Source organism: Mauremys mutica, chromosome 16 (genome assembly GCF_020497125.1).
Source record: "Mauremys mutica isolate MM-2020 ecotype Southern chromosome 16, ASM2049712v1, whole genome shotgun sequence".
NCBI classification, from domain to species: Eukaryota; Metazoa; Chordata; order Testudines; family Geoemydidae; genus Mauremys; species Mauremys mutica.
The window spans coordinates 28,263,158-28,281,928 of NC_059087.1; the positions used below are offsets into that span (position 1 = coordinate 28,263,158).

General features: G+C 50.0%; 1 protein-coding gene across 1 annotated transcript in view; it reads left to right on the forward strand.

Annotated features, from left to right (window-relative positions):
- The window catches only part of RTN4R (reticulon 4 receptor), a 123,434-nt gene extending 105,816 nt beyond the window's left edge, over positions 1–17,618 (forward strand). Inside the window, exon 2 of the mRNA XM_044989514.1 lies at positions 15,604–17,618. Within this exon, the coding sequence (XP_044845449.1) occupies positions 15,604–17,033 (1,430 nt within the window). The 3' untranslated portion in view covers positions 17,034–17,618. The remainder of the gene's footprint in view (positions 1–15,603) is intronic.
- Positions 17,619–18,771: the final 1,153 nt, after the last annotated feature.

An 18,771-nucleotide genomic window follows, 5' to 3' on the forward strand; every position in this document is an offset into this window, starting at 1 on the left:
CTGCAGCCTGAGTAGTAGAATGTGAATTCCTCAGAGGAGAGGTGCTGGTCCCAGCTTGTGCCCTGGGGCAGGGAGTCAGCATTTTGCTTGCAAATAGAAGCAGGGCGATTCAGATAAGAAAGGGCTGGTAATTAAACCAAGGATCTGGAAGTCTTTAGATGAGCCTGTAAAACAGGAATCCCCCTGTGTGGACAGAGGGGGGAATGTTGAGGAGAGAAGCAGGGGACAAATCCAGCCAAGCCCTCTGAGCCAAGGGTTGTGGGGTTTGGTAGCGACATTTTTTTGCTTTATGCCCCATGCAGGTTCTGGGGTGGCTGAGGAGGCACACGTAGGGACTCCGGGCTGCAGGTGGGGGGTCGTTCCGGGCTGTGGTTAGCCCAGGGCTCCTCCGGGCAGGTGGGTGGGTGGGGGGCTTGGGGCTTCGGCCAGCCTGGGGCTCCTGCAGCTGAGGGGAGGGGAAACTCCGGGCTTCTGCGGGTGGGGAGGGCTTGTGGCTCTGGCTGGGGCGGAGGATGAGGGCGGAAGGGACAGAGCCGGGGGCTAGCCTCTCCAAAGGGGGGCTCCACCTGCTGCCTGTGGGAGGGGGATAGGTGAAAAGAAGGAGACAAAGCTAGGGGAAGGGCTAGCAGTGGTATAGAGAAGTTCCCACTCTACCTGTGGTACTTATGTGGCCCCTTCACCCTAGTATCTGAGCACCTCACAATGTCTAACCTATTTCTCCTCACAGACCCACTGAGGAAGAGCAGGGCTGTTATACCCATTGTACATGAGGGCCACTGAGGCACACACAGACTAAAGGCCAGATTTTCAAAGGTATGTAGGCACCTAGTGGGATTTTCAGAAGTGCCCAGAAGATCAGGTGCTTTGTAAACCCCACTAGATGCCTAGATGCATCTCTGGGTGCCTAAAAACCTTTGAGACTCTGTCCCTAAGGTAAGGTACCAGCCGGAGGTCAGACAGGAAGTCCATGGGGGAAGCAGAACCCAGGTCTCTGAGGGGTCAAATGTAATTTTAGAAGCAACTTGAGAGTACACACACAAACCACCACATATATTTCCATTGTTAACAACTGAAATTTACAGCTAGGCAGAGTAAGAAAACTGCTGCTTGAGAAGTCAGAGTTTGATTTAAGGGATATTTACTGTGTATATTTTATCAAGTGATGCTGACAATTTGTGTTTTAATGGTAATAAAGCCTTAACTTTGTGAATCTCAATATCCACGGTCTTTAAATAATTACTGTCTGACCCCCCTCCCCCCATCATTTCCCACGAATGTGAAAATCTAAATAGATAAAAATCAAAGAAAATGCTTAAAACTCGTAATTTTGCTCAACTGTGAAAATTTCAGTTTATAGAAGTGGAAAAAAATGCCTAAAAATTAACACTGATATTATCTGTCAAAATTATACATAATTAAAAAATGGAATTCAGCCAAGCCTAGTAATACAGTAAGATCTGCTTCTTCAAGAAATGGCACTGGCAATTGAAAACATTCCCGTGTTCAGAATCAGTTACCCCAGAGTGGTTATAGGTGCTTCAGGGGAGGCCAGTGGTGATTCATCTGGTGGGACTCCTCACTCTGGGACAGTGCTGAGCCAGTGAACAGCCTGGGGCATTGTGTGACTGTGCTGCTGGAACTGCCATCTTTTCGACGAGGTATAAAACCAAGATCCGAGCTTCTTGTGATAATCCAGGATAATCCACTGTGTTCTATGCAAGAGCAAAGGAAGTGTTAACTCTGATATCTGGGCCAGATCCCAGCTCAGTGATTCCATTCCATCTTCCTACGCTCCACCTGCAGTGTCATGGAAATCTTCCTGAGAGACTACTTGCTGTGCTGTGTTGTTGGTGCGGGATCGCTGCTGGGTTCCAGAAGTGGCTGGTTTTGGATCTGTATCCCTAGGGATTCTAGAATTGTGGAGTCAGGCTGTAGAGCACTTTGTATGAGAGTGTTTTAGAGGACATGCTTATTGTTAACAGTCACTTTCTTGGCACAGGGCCAGGGGCGGCTCTACAAATTTGGCCGCCCCAAGCAGTCATGCCCGGGAGGCGCCCCCGAGCCGCGGGAGCAGCGGACCTCCCGCGGGCATGACTGCGGAGGGTCCGCTGGTCGCGCGGCTCGGCTGGACCTCCCGCAGCTGCGGGCGGTTCGCTGGTCCGGCGGCTCTGGTTGAGCTGCCGCAGGCATGCCTGCGGGAGGTCCAGCCGAGCCGCGGGACCAGCGAACCGTCCGCAGTCATGCCTGAGGGAGGTCCACTGGAGCCGCCGGCCGAGCGTCCCCTCCGCAGTCATGCCTGCGGCAGGTCCGCTGCTCCCGGGGCTCCGGTGGACCTCCCGCAGGCATGACTGCGGCAGGTCCGCCGGCCCAGCCTGCCGCCCCCCCGGGAAAGGGCCGCCCCAGGCGGGTGCTTGCCCCGCTGGGCTCTGGAGCCAGCCCTGCACAGGGCAAACACAGTGCTTCTCTAGAGTAGTGGAAAAGGAGCCCATTCGCCTGGAGTTTCTCCCACTCCCTGCACTACCTTAGATACTGGTCATTCAGGACCTAAACAGTTTGTTTCTGTGCAGGACACTGACACACTGAAATCTCTGGTCGTAGTGACCTCACATTCAAGGCCTGAATGGGGGACCGAGGACGTTCCAGGCAGAATGATACAGCATGAGCTCCTGGAGGTATTGTGCTATCACAGCACCATGTTACCTACTTGCTTTTGCTAAGCACAAGGACCTACTGAGCCCTGTGAGGGGGATGTAAGAAAGGAGAGAGACTCCTGGATCCCTTTTCTCTCAATTGCACAACCATGCGGGAGGCCCAGTTTTGTAACAACCCTTTAACTCTTAAAGCTAAATAGGGTGGCTCATGCCACTGAGAGCTATCGTTTCAGGCTGTCTCCAGACTCAGGAAGATGTTACTACATTGATCACATGTTAATGTTGTCTGTGCAGCTGAGATCTGGGAACATTTTTGTTTGAAGGAAAGCTGAGATTCTGGAGCATGATTCTTTGGGAAGAAGAGGTGGGTTCTACAGCAAACTCCATAACCACAGAATGTGGCTTTCTCATTCCCTGCCCACAATAGGGAAATATTAGCTGAATTGGTGGTATTGTTATTGCTATTGTCATAGGTGGGGAGCTGAGCCCTAGTGACGTTAAGTTGCCTGATACTTTTCATAACAGAAAGATTCCTGCAACCTTTTCTTAGAGAAGATTTCACATTTCCATGGTTTGCAGAAGGCTTTTGAAATTTGTCAGGGGAAAAGCCCTCAGGCTAGAGAAGTGCCTTTTTTGTTACTGAAATATCAACTGTTAAAAAATCGCCATTTCCTTGGGGAAATGCTTACAGCCTGCCCACATCATAATTAACCACAAGCGTTCCAAGTGTGGGCTAATGCTACTGCCAAAGTACTAGGAACACCTGAGGGTCGCTGGAGTGGTTAGGGGGAAATAGAGCCAGCCTGGATAACTCCTAGTAGAACTAATACATGGCCCCAGCAAGCTGCGATGCCCCTCTGAGATAGCAGCTGTTTACTACTATTAGCTAATTGCTTAGCTCAAATTGTAGGAGTCTATGTTGAAGGTTTGGGGTTCAAACCCTACTAATGTTTCATGATGGGGGGGTGAAGTAAGAAATTTTGCTGTAAAGAATCAATTTAAACCTCATTTTGTATTTTTACATTTAATTATCTTAAGGAAAGGTTGATTCGTATTGCTGGTATCATTTGATACTTTCTTTTTGCTAACCAGGAGGATGTACTATATCTGTACCCGTTTATTTAAGCAATTACATTGCTTAACATGCATTTATTCAGATTCTTCATTTTTACATTTTTATTTTGTTAGAAAGTGCGGAATGTTGCATTTCTTATTTACAAGGTGATGATTAATGCTTTACTTTTGATTTGTATCCAGCTGCATTTGGATGGAATTTGGAATTCAATTAAAAATGCACAAACACAGCATTTTAAAATTGTTTTTATTAGTTAAATAAATCTACCTTAACTGTGCTGGATACATTAAAAAAAGAAAGTTTATCAAAACATGTTTTGCATTTAAACCCAACTAATTTATGAAACACAGGAAATATGATCTGTAGCTAGTGAATAGAACTGGTTGTTTCTGGTCACCATGTCCATTGAAATTTTAGAACTAGTGAATCTCATGCTGTCACACTTAGATTTTATTTATAGTCTGGAAGAGACAAACAAGCTTTCCTGCTTTTTCAACTCTCAATCAGTTTCTTAACTTTGAATGAACTAGTCATTGAACTGAACTAATTGAATAAACTGAAATGGAGAAAATATTCTCTCTATATCTGCAGAAGAAGCTACTGCTGTTGAATGCTGGTTTAACCCTTCAGCATACTCTTAGCCAGCAACTTCCACCAGTTCAGTCCTTTGACTTTCTTTAAAATTTTGGCAGCAAACGTATGCCGCTTGAATATTATTATTCTTTATTTAATTTACATTATTTTAGCAGTTTGTGGTAAGTTTAAGTTGTCATAATTTTAATTTTAATTACATAGGTTTATTTTAAAAGAAAAAAATATTTAATTTAAATTTTAAACAATCTAATTTAAATAAAAAATCAGATTTTGAATTTAATTTTTTTTTAAATCATTGATTTTTATCCAGCCTGGTTGCACACCGTAGAACTTGTGTTTACCCTTTTTCCTTAAAAATATCCCCCTAAGATATTACATACCAAATAAAAAACGTAAAAGAATGTTATTGAGGTTGCAAAGTTGAGTTGGGAGGGAATGACAGCTGTACAGTTGCCTATTCATCTTGCGCATATACATCGTGGAACAATCTTTAATGACATGCTTATGTATTATTTTTTCCCACAGGACCATGCCTCATTCAGCGTGCAGGGTAGCTATACAAGGAGACAGAATTAAGGTTGTGCTGATGACCGGCATTTCCTAACGTTTGAGTGCTTGATTTGCAAACCAAATAACATTCTTGTAACATAGTTTTCAAGTATGTCATCTTTATTAATGTATCTTACTGTACCACCAAAGTCCCATTCATAGAGTCTAAGGTCAGCAGGGACCACTGTGGTCATCTAGTCTGACCTCCTGTATCACACAGGCCAGAGACTTGCCCCAGAATAATTCCTAGAGCAGAGCTTTTAGAAACACATCCCATCTTGATTGAAAAATGGTCAGTGATGGGGAATCCACCACGCCCCTTGGCAAATTAAATTGCTCCAGTGGTTAATTACACTCTCCGTTAAAAATGTACATCTTATTTTCAGTCTGACTTTCTCTAACTTCAGCTTCCAGCCACTGGATTGTGTTAGAGCCCATTATTAAATGTTTGTTCCCCATGTAGATACTTATAGGCTGCAATTGGGTCACTCCCTTCACCTTCTCTGTGATAAGCTAAATTGTACCGGCTCTCTACCCACATGAAGCCCTGAAGGTTGATGGAGACGGAGCTCAAAGAATTGGCTCAGCGTGTAGCACTGAAGGCTCTAGCTAATATGGGGTTATAGGTACCCTGGACACAAATTGGATTGTTCCCCCACCAACCGGGGGTGCATCGTTCCCATTAGCAGTCATGGGGAGTGCTTCTCCCCCATGGGGGCATGGTAATAAGGTTGATTCCCCCCTGAATGCTCCTATCCAGGTTATGGGGCACTCTTCCCCACTCCATGTGGATGTAATTACTGGGGAGTGTAATTACTGGCATGAGACTAGCCCCACCCAACTTGTATCCCATTAACCTACCAGCACACATTCAACCTAAAACACATAACCCCTGCTCCCCCCAAAATCCTTTCGCCTGAGTCAAAAATAGGGGAGAAACTGAAGTTACTTTACAAAATGGGTTTAAAAGCCATGGGGTGAATTTCAAACAATAGCAATTTACAGCTGGGAATTAAGCCACTCTCCTCACGCCATATGCTACAAACAAAAGTAAAGTGCTGTTTGCATCAGCAAAACGTTTTGTATTGTAAAGTAGCCCCTTTATGTCCAACCCGGAGTGAATTCAAATGATTATTGACCCACCACTGTAGTAAAGCTGCATTATAATATCTCCAAATCAATAGAGACAAGAGGAAAGCGGGAGGGAAAGGTTCTGGCTCTGCAAACTGCAGAAAATTGCATTTTGCTTTGGCCTCTTAGAAAGTTTGCAAAGCGTCTATTAGAGGCCCCAGGAGCCTTTTCTTTCTAATTGCTGTGTTTGACAATGCGATCGCACCTGGGACTAGCAGAAAGGCAGCTAATGGACCCACTTTAATTGCTTCCCAGTTCCATGAGTCATAATACTTGTATGGCAAAGGGGAAGTGCTGCTGTTTGACTGGAGGAGGTTTCTGGCTTTAAAGAAAGCTCAGGAGGAACAAATGCAAAACTCCAAGCCAAGCTCTTGGAAGGACTGAAGGTGCCAGGTGCTGAGTTTTCTTTTTATCTTTTGCTTTTCTGACCGGAACCAGTAAAGTTTTAATCATGATCTGGAAGGGAGAAGGGAAGGGTCCCTCCTGGGGATTTGAAATCAGTCTCACCCTGAGGGTCTTTACCGCCACAGGGATGGGTGGGGATTGAAACAGTGCTAGAGGTGGTGGGCCTGGTCTGGGAGTGGGGGCTTTGGCTGGGGCTCTGTGCTGCAGTGGGGTGGTTGATCCTGTGGGAGCATTCTGGGTGTGTGGAGGAGTCTGCTGTCTCCTCTCTCCCAAGCTGTGGGACACACTTCAGGGCCATTAGACTGGGCGGATATGGGGCCCTGCAGTGAACTGGAACCCACAGCTGGGCTTGCAATGCAGAGCTCTGGGAAAACAAGCAACTGTGTTCAAAATGTGCCAATCGGGCACTGGTGTAGCTGGGCCCTTGCTCTCTCTCCCCAGGCCTATCCCTTTGGTCACCTGCCTTCTCTTGTTCAGGTGGCACCATCAGGGGCCCTGCCCCATCAGTGACCTCTCAGCTGGGTGCTGGCAGGGCCCACCCTGTGGACTCCGAGTCCCACAGTGGCGTAACAGGCAGTGCCCTGCAGGGTTGCAGGCTCTCTGCATACAGGGAAGGGAATGGGCTGATTAACAGGCACACAGCCAGGGCCTTGCTCTGGTCTGGGGCATGGGCAGGTGTCTGGTTTTCAACCGGAGAGTCCGGTCGAAGAGGGGACCTGACAGTATCCAGTCAGATCTACTGACCGGACACCCAAAGTCCAGTTACCATGGGTGGGGCGAGATGGGGAGGCGCCGAGTCAGCACCTGTGCCAGCCCCTGCTCAGCCTGGGCTGCCTTCTACCTGTGTCAGGCGGGGGAAAAGCAGCGACCAAACGGGGGGAGGGGAGCAAATGGGGGCGTGGCCTCGTGAAGAGGCAGGGCAGGGGCGGGTCCTTAGGGGAAGAGGTGGGGCTTCGGGGGAGGCTCTGACACTCCTGCTGGAGTGTCCGGTTTTTAAATATTACGAAGTTGGCAACCCGATGGGCAGGAGATGACACCAGGCCTCTTTTAACTCGCAGAAGTAAAATCCCCTCAGCACTGTTTCCCTCGGTGACTAAGGGGCTCAATCCGAAGGGGTCCTGCGCACCGGCCACTCCCATCGGGGCCCCCAACAGTTGCAGATGCTCAGCCCCTCCCAGGATTGGGCCCCTTTATTCGGACTTAATTAACCCTGGTCACAGGGCTGAGAGGTTGCAGGCCACTGTCCTGGCTGGTATGTGCGACATCTCTGCTGTACCTGCGCTGTGCTCCCACAGGCTGAGCTTTGAAGTGCCAATTCTTTCTTCTCTGCTTTGTGCTCGGGGTAATCCGAGGCAGCAGGGTGTGAATGGTGACAGACAAAATGCAAAGAGCTGCCCAGGCCACAAAGACAAGGCTGTTGTTCCCCCAGGCTGGGTCCCCCTTAACTGTCAGCTCCCAAGGTGGGGAACCTAGAAAGCACAGGGGGGAGGAAGGGGGAGGATGAGAGAAAAAGAAGGAGAAGAGGAAGATGGAGGGAGGGACAGGGAGTGAAAGAAGGAAAGGGAGATGGAGGAGCCCATACATATATACAAACAGAAACATGCAAGCAGGCACATGGACAAACACACACTCACACACACACACTCTGAAACAGCTCTTAAAATACCCCCAAATCATAGACTCACAGAAGATTAGGGTTGGAAGAGACCTCAGGAGGTCATCTACTCCCACCCCCTGCTCAAGGCAGAACCAACACCAACTAAATCCTCCCCATTCCCTCCTTTCTCACCCTCTTCGGAAGTGCCACCACCCTGCCGGTTACTCAGGCTGGTAACCTGGGTGTTGTCTTCGACACCGACCTCTCTCTAGCACCTCCCATCCAGGATATGTCTAAATCTTGCCCGTTCTTGCTGCAGAACAGCTGTGAGATCCTATCCATCCCACCGCTAAAATTCCCATCCAAATGCTCGTCGTCTCATGCCTCCATTATTGCACCGTCCTTCTCTCTCTTCTCGACCAATGCTGTCTTGCCTGACTCACACCCATTCAGGACTCTGCTGCGGTCTCCTAGTTCATTGCTTTAGCTGCGTCAGCTCCCTCCTCTCTGTCCCATTGAATATGTGCTGCCGATCTCCACTTTGCCCTTTCCCCACCTCCCTGTCATCTATCATTCGCTGTCCAGATGTTGACTCCCACCTCCGAACAGTCAGTGATGTTCGCCTCCATCACCCACTTGCTGCATTTTCAAACAAGCATCTTCATGCTTTCTCCCCGGCGGCCGCTCACATTTGAGAGGAGCTCCCCGCAAAGATCCCCAAAGCTACCTCACTGTCTCCCTTCCCATCCCTCCTTAACACTTGCTTTTGCTGTGATGCTTACAACAGACTTGCTAAGGCTTGGGCCCTTGTGTGCAGAGACCATTGCCCATCAGGCTGAGCAATCCTGACCCATTGTTTCCTTGTGTTCCCCTCTCTGGCTGTATCCACCACTTGTCTTAGACTAGGGGCGGGCAAACTTTTTGGCCTGAGGGCCGCATCGGGTTTCGTAAATTGTATGGAGGGCTGGTTAGGGGAGGGGGTCGTGGCCCGGCCCCCACCTCCTATCAGCCCCCTCCTGGGACTCCTGCCCCATCCACACACACCCACACCCTGTGCCCTGACTGTCCCCGGAACCCCTGCCCCTGACTGCCCCCTGCCACCCCATCCAACCCCCCGCTCCTTCCTGACTTCCCCCTGGAACCCTTACCCCCATTCAACCCCCCATTTTCCTCCCGACCACCATCCACACCCCTGCCCCCTGACCACCACCCCGAACTCCCCTGCCCTCTATCCAACCCCCTCTGCTCCCTGTCCTCTTACCGCGCTGCCTGGAGCACCGGTGGCTGGAGCCAGGCCACGCTGCCACTGCCGCCACCACGCAGCTCAGAGCACCGGGTCAGGCCAGGCTCTGCAGCTGCGCTGCCCCAGGAGCTCGCAGCCCCGCCGGCCAGGGCATTGTGCCGGCGGCAGGGTGAGCTGAGGCTGGGGGTGAGAGGGAACAGCGGGGGAGGGGCCAGGGGGCGAGCCTCCAGGCCAGGAGCTCGGGGGCCGGGCAGGATGGTCCCACGGGCCGGATGTGGCCTGTGGGCCATAGTTTGCCCACCTCTGTCTTAGACTGTGAGCTCTCTGGGGCAGGGACCATCTTTCTGTTCTGATTGTACAGCACCTAGCACAGTGGGGGTCTGGGTCATGGCTGGGCCCCTAGGGTCTACCTCAGTACAAATACTGCTAATAAACATAGCACACTTGCCAACACACACTCACAAACACCCCCACCTAGTGTACACACATGCACACTGACAAATGCACACACACACTCTCTATCCTACACACAGAGACACACACATACCTCTTACACACTGTCAAGCACACGTACACTCAGAAACACACCCCCCGTATTACACACACCTGGAAACACACTAGCCTACCCGCTTGAACACAGCTGCATCGTCAGGCCCCAGCATTCAAAACTAATGAGTCAGGTTCCAAAAATCATGAGATTTAAGAAGAAATAATCCCAGTTCTGTCGATTTGCCTTCTGAGCTTGTAGGGACCATGTTTCCCAAATTTTCTTCCCAGCCAAAAGGGTTAGAAACTTTTTTTTTTTAAAAAAAAGTATTTATTTTGTTTCCACTATAAAAAAGTATCTCACCTCAGTCCAAGAGTTGGGGTTGAAGGAAGAAATCAAATATTGTGAGGCCCGTGATCAGATCACAAAAGCTGGCAGATGCAGACACAAACACCCACCCGCTTCCTACACACGTCCCCTCGCCAACACAACTCATCCACCCACAATCACACACAAATCCCCACACACCTACTACACACACACACACATTCACAAACATGCGCACACACATATCTTTTAAATAGAGCCCGGCTCCACGTTCCAGCTCCCAGTGAAAGCCTCGCCCAAAGGCTGGGACACGGAGGGGGCTGTTTTGTCCAGAGCAAATGCCATGGCAGCAGGTGGTGGTGGGGCATGCAGAGACCAGGGCACATCTTAGGGGAGCTCCTGGTCCGGCTGGGGCGGATCATCCCTGGGACCTGGGCTGGCAAGTGCAGTGAAATAGCTGCTGTACCCTTGGGAGGAGGCTGGGAGGAGAATGAGTGCCCCTGCCCCACTGAACTAGGGTTGCCAGCCCTCCAGGACTGTCCTGGAGTCTCCAGGAATTAAAGCTGAATCTTTAATTAAAGATGATGTCATGGGACGAAGCCTCCAGGAATACGGCCAACCAAAACTGGCAGCCCTACGCTGAACTCTTCCATCGCTGGGGGCTGCAGCACTGGCGTGGACCCAGCAGCCTGTCCTGGGTCCCGCTGTGATGGCTGGGGAAGGCGGCCAGGCTCCTTGTGACCGGTGCTGCGAGCCCTGTGAGCGCAGGGCCCCGCCCAACAAAGGGAAACAAACTGGGAGCGAGAAAAGGCTGAGGAGACCATTGACAGGAGTTGTCTGTGGTGAAATGAGCCACTCGCTAGCACCGAGCTCACTAATTAAAAGCCAGAGCAGCAGAGATGCTTGTGCTGCCTGGAATTACTTCCCCTCCGCGGCTTCTCCAGCGGCAGGAATCAGAGCCCGGGACGGGCTCCCAGCAGCAGGAGCAAGGCCTGTCACCTTCCTTCTGCTCCTGCGGGATGGGAAGAAACCCTGCCACGCCTCTGGCTCTGCAGGCCAAGAGACTGGGGCTAGGCCTGGGCACACAGCCAGCAGCTGCGTCCACCACCCAGGAGCGCCGCCAGCTTTTTTCCCGCCCTAGGCGGCGGAAGGCCCCGCCCCTGAAATACCGCCCCCGACAGAGGCTGCAGAAGGTGTCCAGCCCCTGAAATGCCACCCCTGACAGAGGCTGTGGAAGGTCCCACCCCTGAAATGCCACCCCTGACAGAGGCTGTGGAAGGTCCAGCCCCTGAAATGCCACCCCTGACAGAGGCTGTGGAAGGTCCCGCCCCTGAAATGCCACCCCGACAGAGGCTGTGGAAGGTCCCACCCCCGAAATGCCACCCCTGATAGAGGCTGCGGAAGGTCCCGCCCCCGAAATACCACCGATGACCGGGGCAGCCGAAGATCCGGCCGCCACAGTCACCATTCCCCAAATGTTAGTGCCCTAGGTGACCGCCTAGGTCGCCTAATGGGTTGCGCCGGCCCTGCCCCCACCAGGGACCTGTGGTGCACAACGGTACAAAACACCCAAATGGACAGGACTGAAAGCAGGTGATATAGCTCTGAGGAGGGCGATGGGGGGGTATATTGACATGCGATCCCAGCCCCTTGCGCATGGGAGGAGCGGTATATACACAAGCGTTGCCGGCCCCTGTCTAGGGCTGGAGATGGGTTTGCCGTCACACCGATTTCTGTCTTCTGCATTGGTTATGTTGTGCCCTCCTCACATATCGGCAGGGTGCGTGTGGTGCATCCAGGGACGAGTTCGATTTGCTCCCTGGTCGGTTTTAGGTCCTGCACTGTTGTAAATGCAGGGGAGGAAGAGCTGGAAGCAGCCCTGGTTTGCCAGGCAATCCGTGTCGCCCGGATGCTCTGTTGCAATGGAGCGGATGCTGCTGTGGTGCAGACTGAATTCCACCCTCTAGCGCCATCCCTGAGCCCCCGATGCTATGAATCACGCTGTGAAGAAACCTCCAGAAAGACATATTTCCTTTCCTGCTGTTTTTCTGTCTTAGCGGGAGAGGAATCGTGCTGGCCAGAGAGATGCCAGGATTGTTTTAATTTCCCAAGAGGCTCCTCCTGGTGTGACACCTCCCCGGCAGGCGACTTCAGTTGCCTTGTGTTACTTTACTCCATACAACGGGTTGTGATGTGTCAAAACATGACAAGCCAGCCAGAATGTGTCATAATACTGAGCCCAACACGCTGCCTTCCAGGGAGGCACAGCACATAATAATATCAGACTCATATTATCCCAACGTGCTGGGGAGGTTTCTTCTCCCGAGTGAAATATGATGTACAGGAATCTCATGTCTATATGGGACTATTGGATCAGCAACCGATTTATTAGCTCTGCAGAGTGAATTTTTATGACAGGAGTGAAGCACGCGTCTAGGTTGCCAGCCTTTTATCACGTGAAAGAGCCTCTTCCCCCTCAGCCGCTTTGATACCTTTGTCGTTGCTTCGGTAAACAGTTTGGTGGAATTTCCATATGATTTATGCTCTTATCATCTGAGTTTGAAGTTGCTACTTAGACTCAGAGATGAGGAGATTGCATTAGATACAGTATCGGCTTTCAGGCTTGCCTGTGAAATGCATTCAGCCATTCGCGAGCAGTGTTTTGATTCCATTGCACCTACGTTGGCTGGAACTGACAGGACTCTCTCTGTGTTTCGCTAATTTGTCTGGTTCCGTGTCAGTGTCTTGGTCTGCCTGATCTCAGCTCTCAAGCTGCTACTTTTAATTTAGGTGTAAAGAGGCATTAAAATGTATGACCAACATTTCTGGTTTCTTAACAAAGACCAAACCTGCCATAGAAACAAATAAAGAAAGGTGCTCTTTGCCTCTTGGCGAGGGCTTTCCTGGCTCATGATAGGAGTGTGTCTCCTTCGCGCCAGAGGCTGTGATGAGCTGGAAAGCCAGGAGACACATGTGTTTGACGATCATGTGCTCCAAATGGCATGGGGCATTTCGCAAACGGGCGTGTGCTGCCGCTGCTGCTTTCAGATCATGGTTCAGCAGATTAGTTAGAGGGAACAACCTAATTATGTGGCTGCTAATTGCTAGTAGAATCCTGTTAAAAATGCCTTCCCTGGTTCCTCAGGCTAGTCTCAGCCTGTGGCTCTCGCTGGTGCGATGGGCCCAGGGTAAGATGCATCTCTTGCTGCGAGCTCTGGCGCATGTCGATGCCTCCCTGGCCTGTGGGTTTCTGGGTTATGGGGAGAGGAGAACACACTGGACCTGTCGCCTGTAGCGTGTCTCATTTCACAACCAGGCATGCACCCAGTACCGGGTGCCAAGGGCGCTCTGGTGCCAGCCCCACACTCAGAAGTGGCCCTGGTGCCCAGATCGTGGCACTGCCCCCCGACTCCACTTGCGTTCTGCCCTGAGGCTCTGCCCCCACTCAGCCCCTTCCCCCTGAGGCCCTGCCCACCCCCTGCTTGCTCCTCTCCACTCCCTCCCTCCCTCTGGGCAAGCAGCAGGGCAGGGTCTCGAGCGGGGGGAGGGGAGGAAGGAGAGGCCAATCGGGGGATGGGCCTTGGGTGGGGGGGCAGGGGAGGGGCCACAGTCTGGGTTCTGGGGCCCACAAAAGATTAATCTGGCCATGCATGCACCTCAGAAGTCACCTACCTTGCTTTGTGAGTTTTTTGCTAGTGCGTACTTGCGGCTGGACCCTGTGAGGGACGACTGCTCTCAGCTCTCACCAGCTTCAGTGAGAGTTGAACGCACGCAAGCCCAGATCCTCAAAGGTATTTAGGCATGGAACTCCCATCTGAGGGTCTGGGCCTCAGCACCTTGTCTTGTGGGGCTGGGCTCTGGGAAGGAGCGGGACTGAGATTCAGCATGCAAATGTGTTGCCATTTCACACTCATTGCACACAAAGCACAAATGAAAGATTCTCCTGTGGTGCAAACTCTCAGGGGTCCTTAAATCCAGCTGGGCACAACCTCCCCCCAGCACAGTGTCACCCTCTGGCAAGCATAAGCCATGCCCAGCTGCTCTTTCGGAGGGACTGCACGGATTTCCTAGGAGAAAAGGGAAGGCTAAGGTATGAGATCACATAGCACTTGGCTGGCAAAGTGATCAGCATTAGAAGAGGCAGAAATGAAGCCCAATGCCCTAGTGTGTCTCTATAAACATGCTTGGCTTGTCAGTTCTTCTGACAGTTGGATGCAATCATTTCCTGTCGGACAAAGGGGTTAGTGCAGAGAGAGAGCTGATGGAAAGGCGCAGGAAGAGATGCTAGTTCACATTTCTGTACATTCACGTACCTGCTTGTGGGTGGCTGGGATGGCAGAGGGCGCAGCATGGGTTGTGGTGTGCCAGACTAAGAGGCTAGCACCAGCACTGCCTGGCACAATGCAACCCATGCCTGGCCTACTGCACCCTCTGCCATCCCCGCCCTGGGCCACTCCTGAGTAGAGAAACAGATTTATTTGGGCATAAGCTTTCGTGGGTAAAAATCCCACTTCTTCAGGTGCATGGAGTGAAAGTTACAGATGCAGGCATTATATCAGGAGACATAATTTGGGCTTGAATAGGGACTGGGAGTGGCTGGCTCATTACAGCTTTGCTTCTCCTGGAATTGACACCTCCTCATCTATTATTGGGAATGGACCACATCCACCCTGATCGAATTGGCCCTGTCAACACTGGTTCTCCTCTTGTGAGGTAACTCCCTTCTCTCCATGTGTCAGTATAGAATGCCTGCAGCTGTAACTTTCACTTAATGCATCTGAAGAAGTGAGGTTTTTTACTCACGAAAGCTTATGCCCAAATAAATCTGTTAGTCTTTAAGGTGCGACCGGACTCCTTGTTGTTTTTGTGGATGAAGACTAACACGGCTACCCCTGATTCCTGAGCAGAGGGCTTGTCTTCATGTACAGCGGTGCAGCCAACATAGTGCTATCCCACCAATATAGCACTGCCTTCCCGGGAGTTAGGTTAATATAACTACATCACTCAGGGGAGTGGATTTGTCACACCCTTGAGCAACGTATTTATACCGATATAGGGCTGTAGCGTAGACCTGGTCCTAGTGTTGAATAGTGCTACACGGAGCGGTGATTCTGCAATGGAAAGAAATGCCTCCGGGGGTTAAGGCTATTTACTACTTTGGGGTAGGGACTGTCTGTGTGTTAGGATATTTATCCAGAGCCTCCCTCCCCCTCCTGATCGTCACAACACACAATGCAATAAATGATAAGAACACTAATTTCCACTTGTGGCCTAGCTCCGAGTCCTCCCAAGTGTGACAGACTGATGCAGCATTCAGAGTCTCGCTCCAAGCGTACATTGATTTTAACTATTGTATTGAGTGGCAGAAGAGTTTGAATTCTTTATTGTAATTGTTTGGCTCCCCTGGCACATGCTGTTTGTGGATACCGCGTGGTTAATGCAATGCACTTGCAAAGGTGAATTTCAGCCTAATACATGAGTTGCAGAGAAAAATGCTCTCCTGTAACTGACTCTAATTTACTTTCTATTTTTGTTGTCCTTTAGGAAGCAAACTGCTGATTTTGGTGCTTTGCTTGAACATCCAGTCGGAAGTGGAATCTTGCCCCGGGGCGTGTGTATGCTACAGTGAACCCAAGATCACAATAAGCTGTCAGCAGCAGGGACTGACAGTAATCCCCACTGAGATCCCCATACAGACCCAGCGCATCTTCCTGCACAACAACAAGATAACCCTGGTGAGGTCCACCAGCTTCACGTCCTGCCGCAACATGACTATCCTTTGGATCCATTCCAACAACATCAGCCTCATCGAGTCCAGGGCCTTTTATGGGCTTGACAAACTGGAGGAGTTAGACCTCAGTGACAATGTGAACTTGAAGTCCATCAATCCCACCACTTTCCGGGGTCTCATTCACCTTCACGCCTTACACCTGGATCGCTGTGGGCTCCTGGAGCTCTCCACAGGGCTTTTCCGAGGGTTGTTCTCCTTGCAGCATCTCTACCTTCAGGATAATAACCTGCAGAACCTGCTGGATGACACTTTCCTAGATCTTGCAAATCTCACCTACCTGTTTTTGCATGGTAATAAAATTAAGAGCTTGTCAGAGAATGTCTTTCGTGGGCTGATCAACCTGGATCGGCTCCTGTTGCACCAGAACAGAGTCAGCCTGGTTCACCGCAGGTCTTTTCATGACCTGGGGAAAGTGATGACCTTGTATCTGTTCAATAACAACTTGACGGTGCTCACTGGAGAAACGATGGCTCCCTTGGTCTCCCTCCAATACCTTCGTTTAAATGGCAACCAGTGGATCTGTGATTGTCAGGCTCAGTCCCTCTGGAATTGGTTTAAACAGTTTAAAGGATCGTCGTCGGAGCTGGAGTGCCATCTGCCCAGTAACTTGGCAGGGAGAGACCTCAAAAGACTGCAGAGCAGCGACTTGGAAGGATGTATTGACTCTTTAAATCAGATAAGAACAAGTGTTTTTAGTACTAAGACCAGATCTGGCAAACTGCCAACCACCGACTCCCCTCTAAATTCCCGGGACGGCGCCCAGAAGTGCTGCCAACCGGAAACGGATAAATCCTTTATTTATGAAGCCAAGGGCAAGGCAGGTCCGTCTTCACACAGCAGCCGGCCGTCCCCCAACAACCCTTTCAAAGACAAGGAGAACATGTCCAAAACCAAGTACATCGAAACGGACCCTTCCAAAAATGGGAGCAACAAGCAGATAAACGACTCCCCCTTTGGGACCTTCCCCAGCGTTATAGACCCTCCCTTGACCAAGTTGAAACCAGAATTCCTAGCTCCCATTCAACCCTCCACAGTCCCAACCAAAAAGAGGCAGGGGTGCTCGAAAAAAAACAAGTCGAAGGCCCAGTGCCGCCTCACCCAGCAAGGAAACAGCACCACATTACAGCCAAGCTTAAGTCTTTTGCTTCCCCTCTTGGCCTGGAGCTTACTGTTGTTATGCTAAAAGCAACTCTTTCCCTTGGCCAATGACACGTTAACACCAGTATTTTGCTGACCAATGTTGCAAGAGTGAAGCAAACTGCTATACTCCCCGAGAAAGCTTTGTTACACAAAAGTTAACTGGATGCCTTTATAAAAAAAAAAAAAAAAGACAAAACCAAGATGTACATAATTTATTTGTCCTGAAACCTGTGAGTTATACCTTTTGGTCTTTGGAACTGCACTTACTCACATAGCAGCTGTTGCTACAGCAGATGGTAAAGAAATAGAATTTACACACACACACACAACAGAAGAGTATGTAAGAAAATGCTCCTGAAAGAATGTTTAAAATTTGTTTGTAACTTGAACTCATACTAAACGGCGTTGCAAGTTCCCATTTGCGGAGGTGATGCATTCGATGCTACTTTACTCCTATGTTTATGAATATTGCAGTTTTACCGTGTTCATTTCCGTCATGCCATGTTTATGGGCAGCATTTGTTAAAGAATGCTGCCTTTTCCTTCACTACGATTGCAGTATATATAGATATGCATTTTATTTTACTTGTGTACAAGTATACAAAAAAATATAAAATAAAGATTTCTTTTTCCTAAGCCGTCGGCAGCCGCAAGAGGTGAAGCATGCTGGTTAACTGAAAAGCTTGGAAAATAAAAAGGGGGTCAGATCTTCTCATTTAACTCTCAGGCCTGGGAGGTAGGGCCCAATATTTGATGTGAAGGCAATAAATGAAACGTACATTGCACCATTATGCAACCTTTAATTGACACCACCAAAGGATTTCCTTGCATGAAACAGACTGTGCTAATGCTCCAGCTTCCCTTCCCACCTGTCCCACAGCTTCCGCCAACATCTCATGCATATTTCAAGATGCTCAGAATAGCTGGAAATATTAACCCAACCCCCTCCAAGCCAAATGTCCCAAACTCTTTGGTGTAGGACTGGTGACGAAGCAATCCTGAGCGCTCACAGGAGTCACAAGGGGCATTTTTCTTTAGGCCTGTAGCAATTACTGAACCCAGCCCTGGGATTAAGGAATCTGCCTGCTAATAGTCAGGAAGTGTTTCCAGAGCAATGCTGTGTTCGCATTTGGGCTTCTCAACCAGGAAACATAGCCCCAGACCGGCTGCTGCTAGGCAATAGACATGGCCTCGTGGTCAAGCAATGGCTAGGTATCAAGGAGATGGGTGGCCTGCCCCGGGGGTCTGGTGGAATTCACTTCATTAGCCCTGCAGCTCACTTTCCCATCTGTATAATGGGGATAATGCACCCTTGTGTTATGAAGATAAATACACCTCTACACTGAGATAACGCGGCCCGATATAACACGAATTCAGATATAACGCAGTAAAGCAGCGCTCCGGAGGGGCTGCGCACTCCAGCAGATCAAAGCAAGTTCGATATAACGCGGTTTCACCTCTAACGCCGTAAGATTTTTTTGGCTCCTGAGGACAGCGTTATATCGGGGTAGAGGGGTACATTGTTGTTGGTGTGGTGCTCAGATACCATGGTGATGGGCTCATAAAGTACCTTGGATAGAAATCCGTATGTTTCTTTTGTATTAAAACCAGACCTGTGTCTTTGTATCCCAGGTTATCCCAGAGCCATGGGGGGCATCATTAGAAAATGGATTGCTTTTCCCTGTAAAGTGGCTAGGTTTCCTCTGTGATCTGTAACTTCCTCAGGGAGCGTGTGAAGTCATTTGTATCAGTGCCCCTAAGCCTGATTTGTAACAGGCAGGT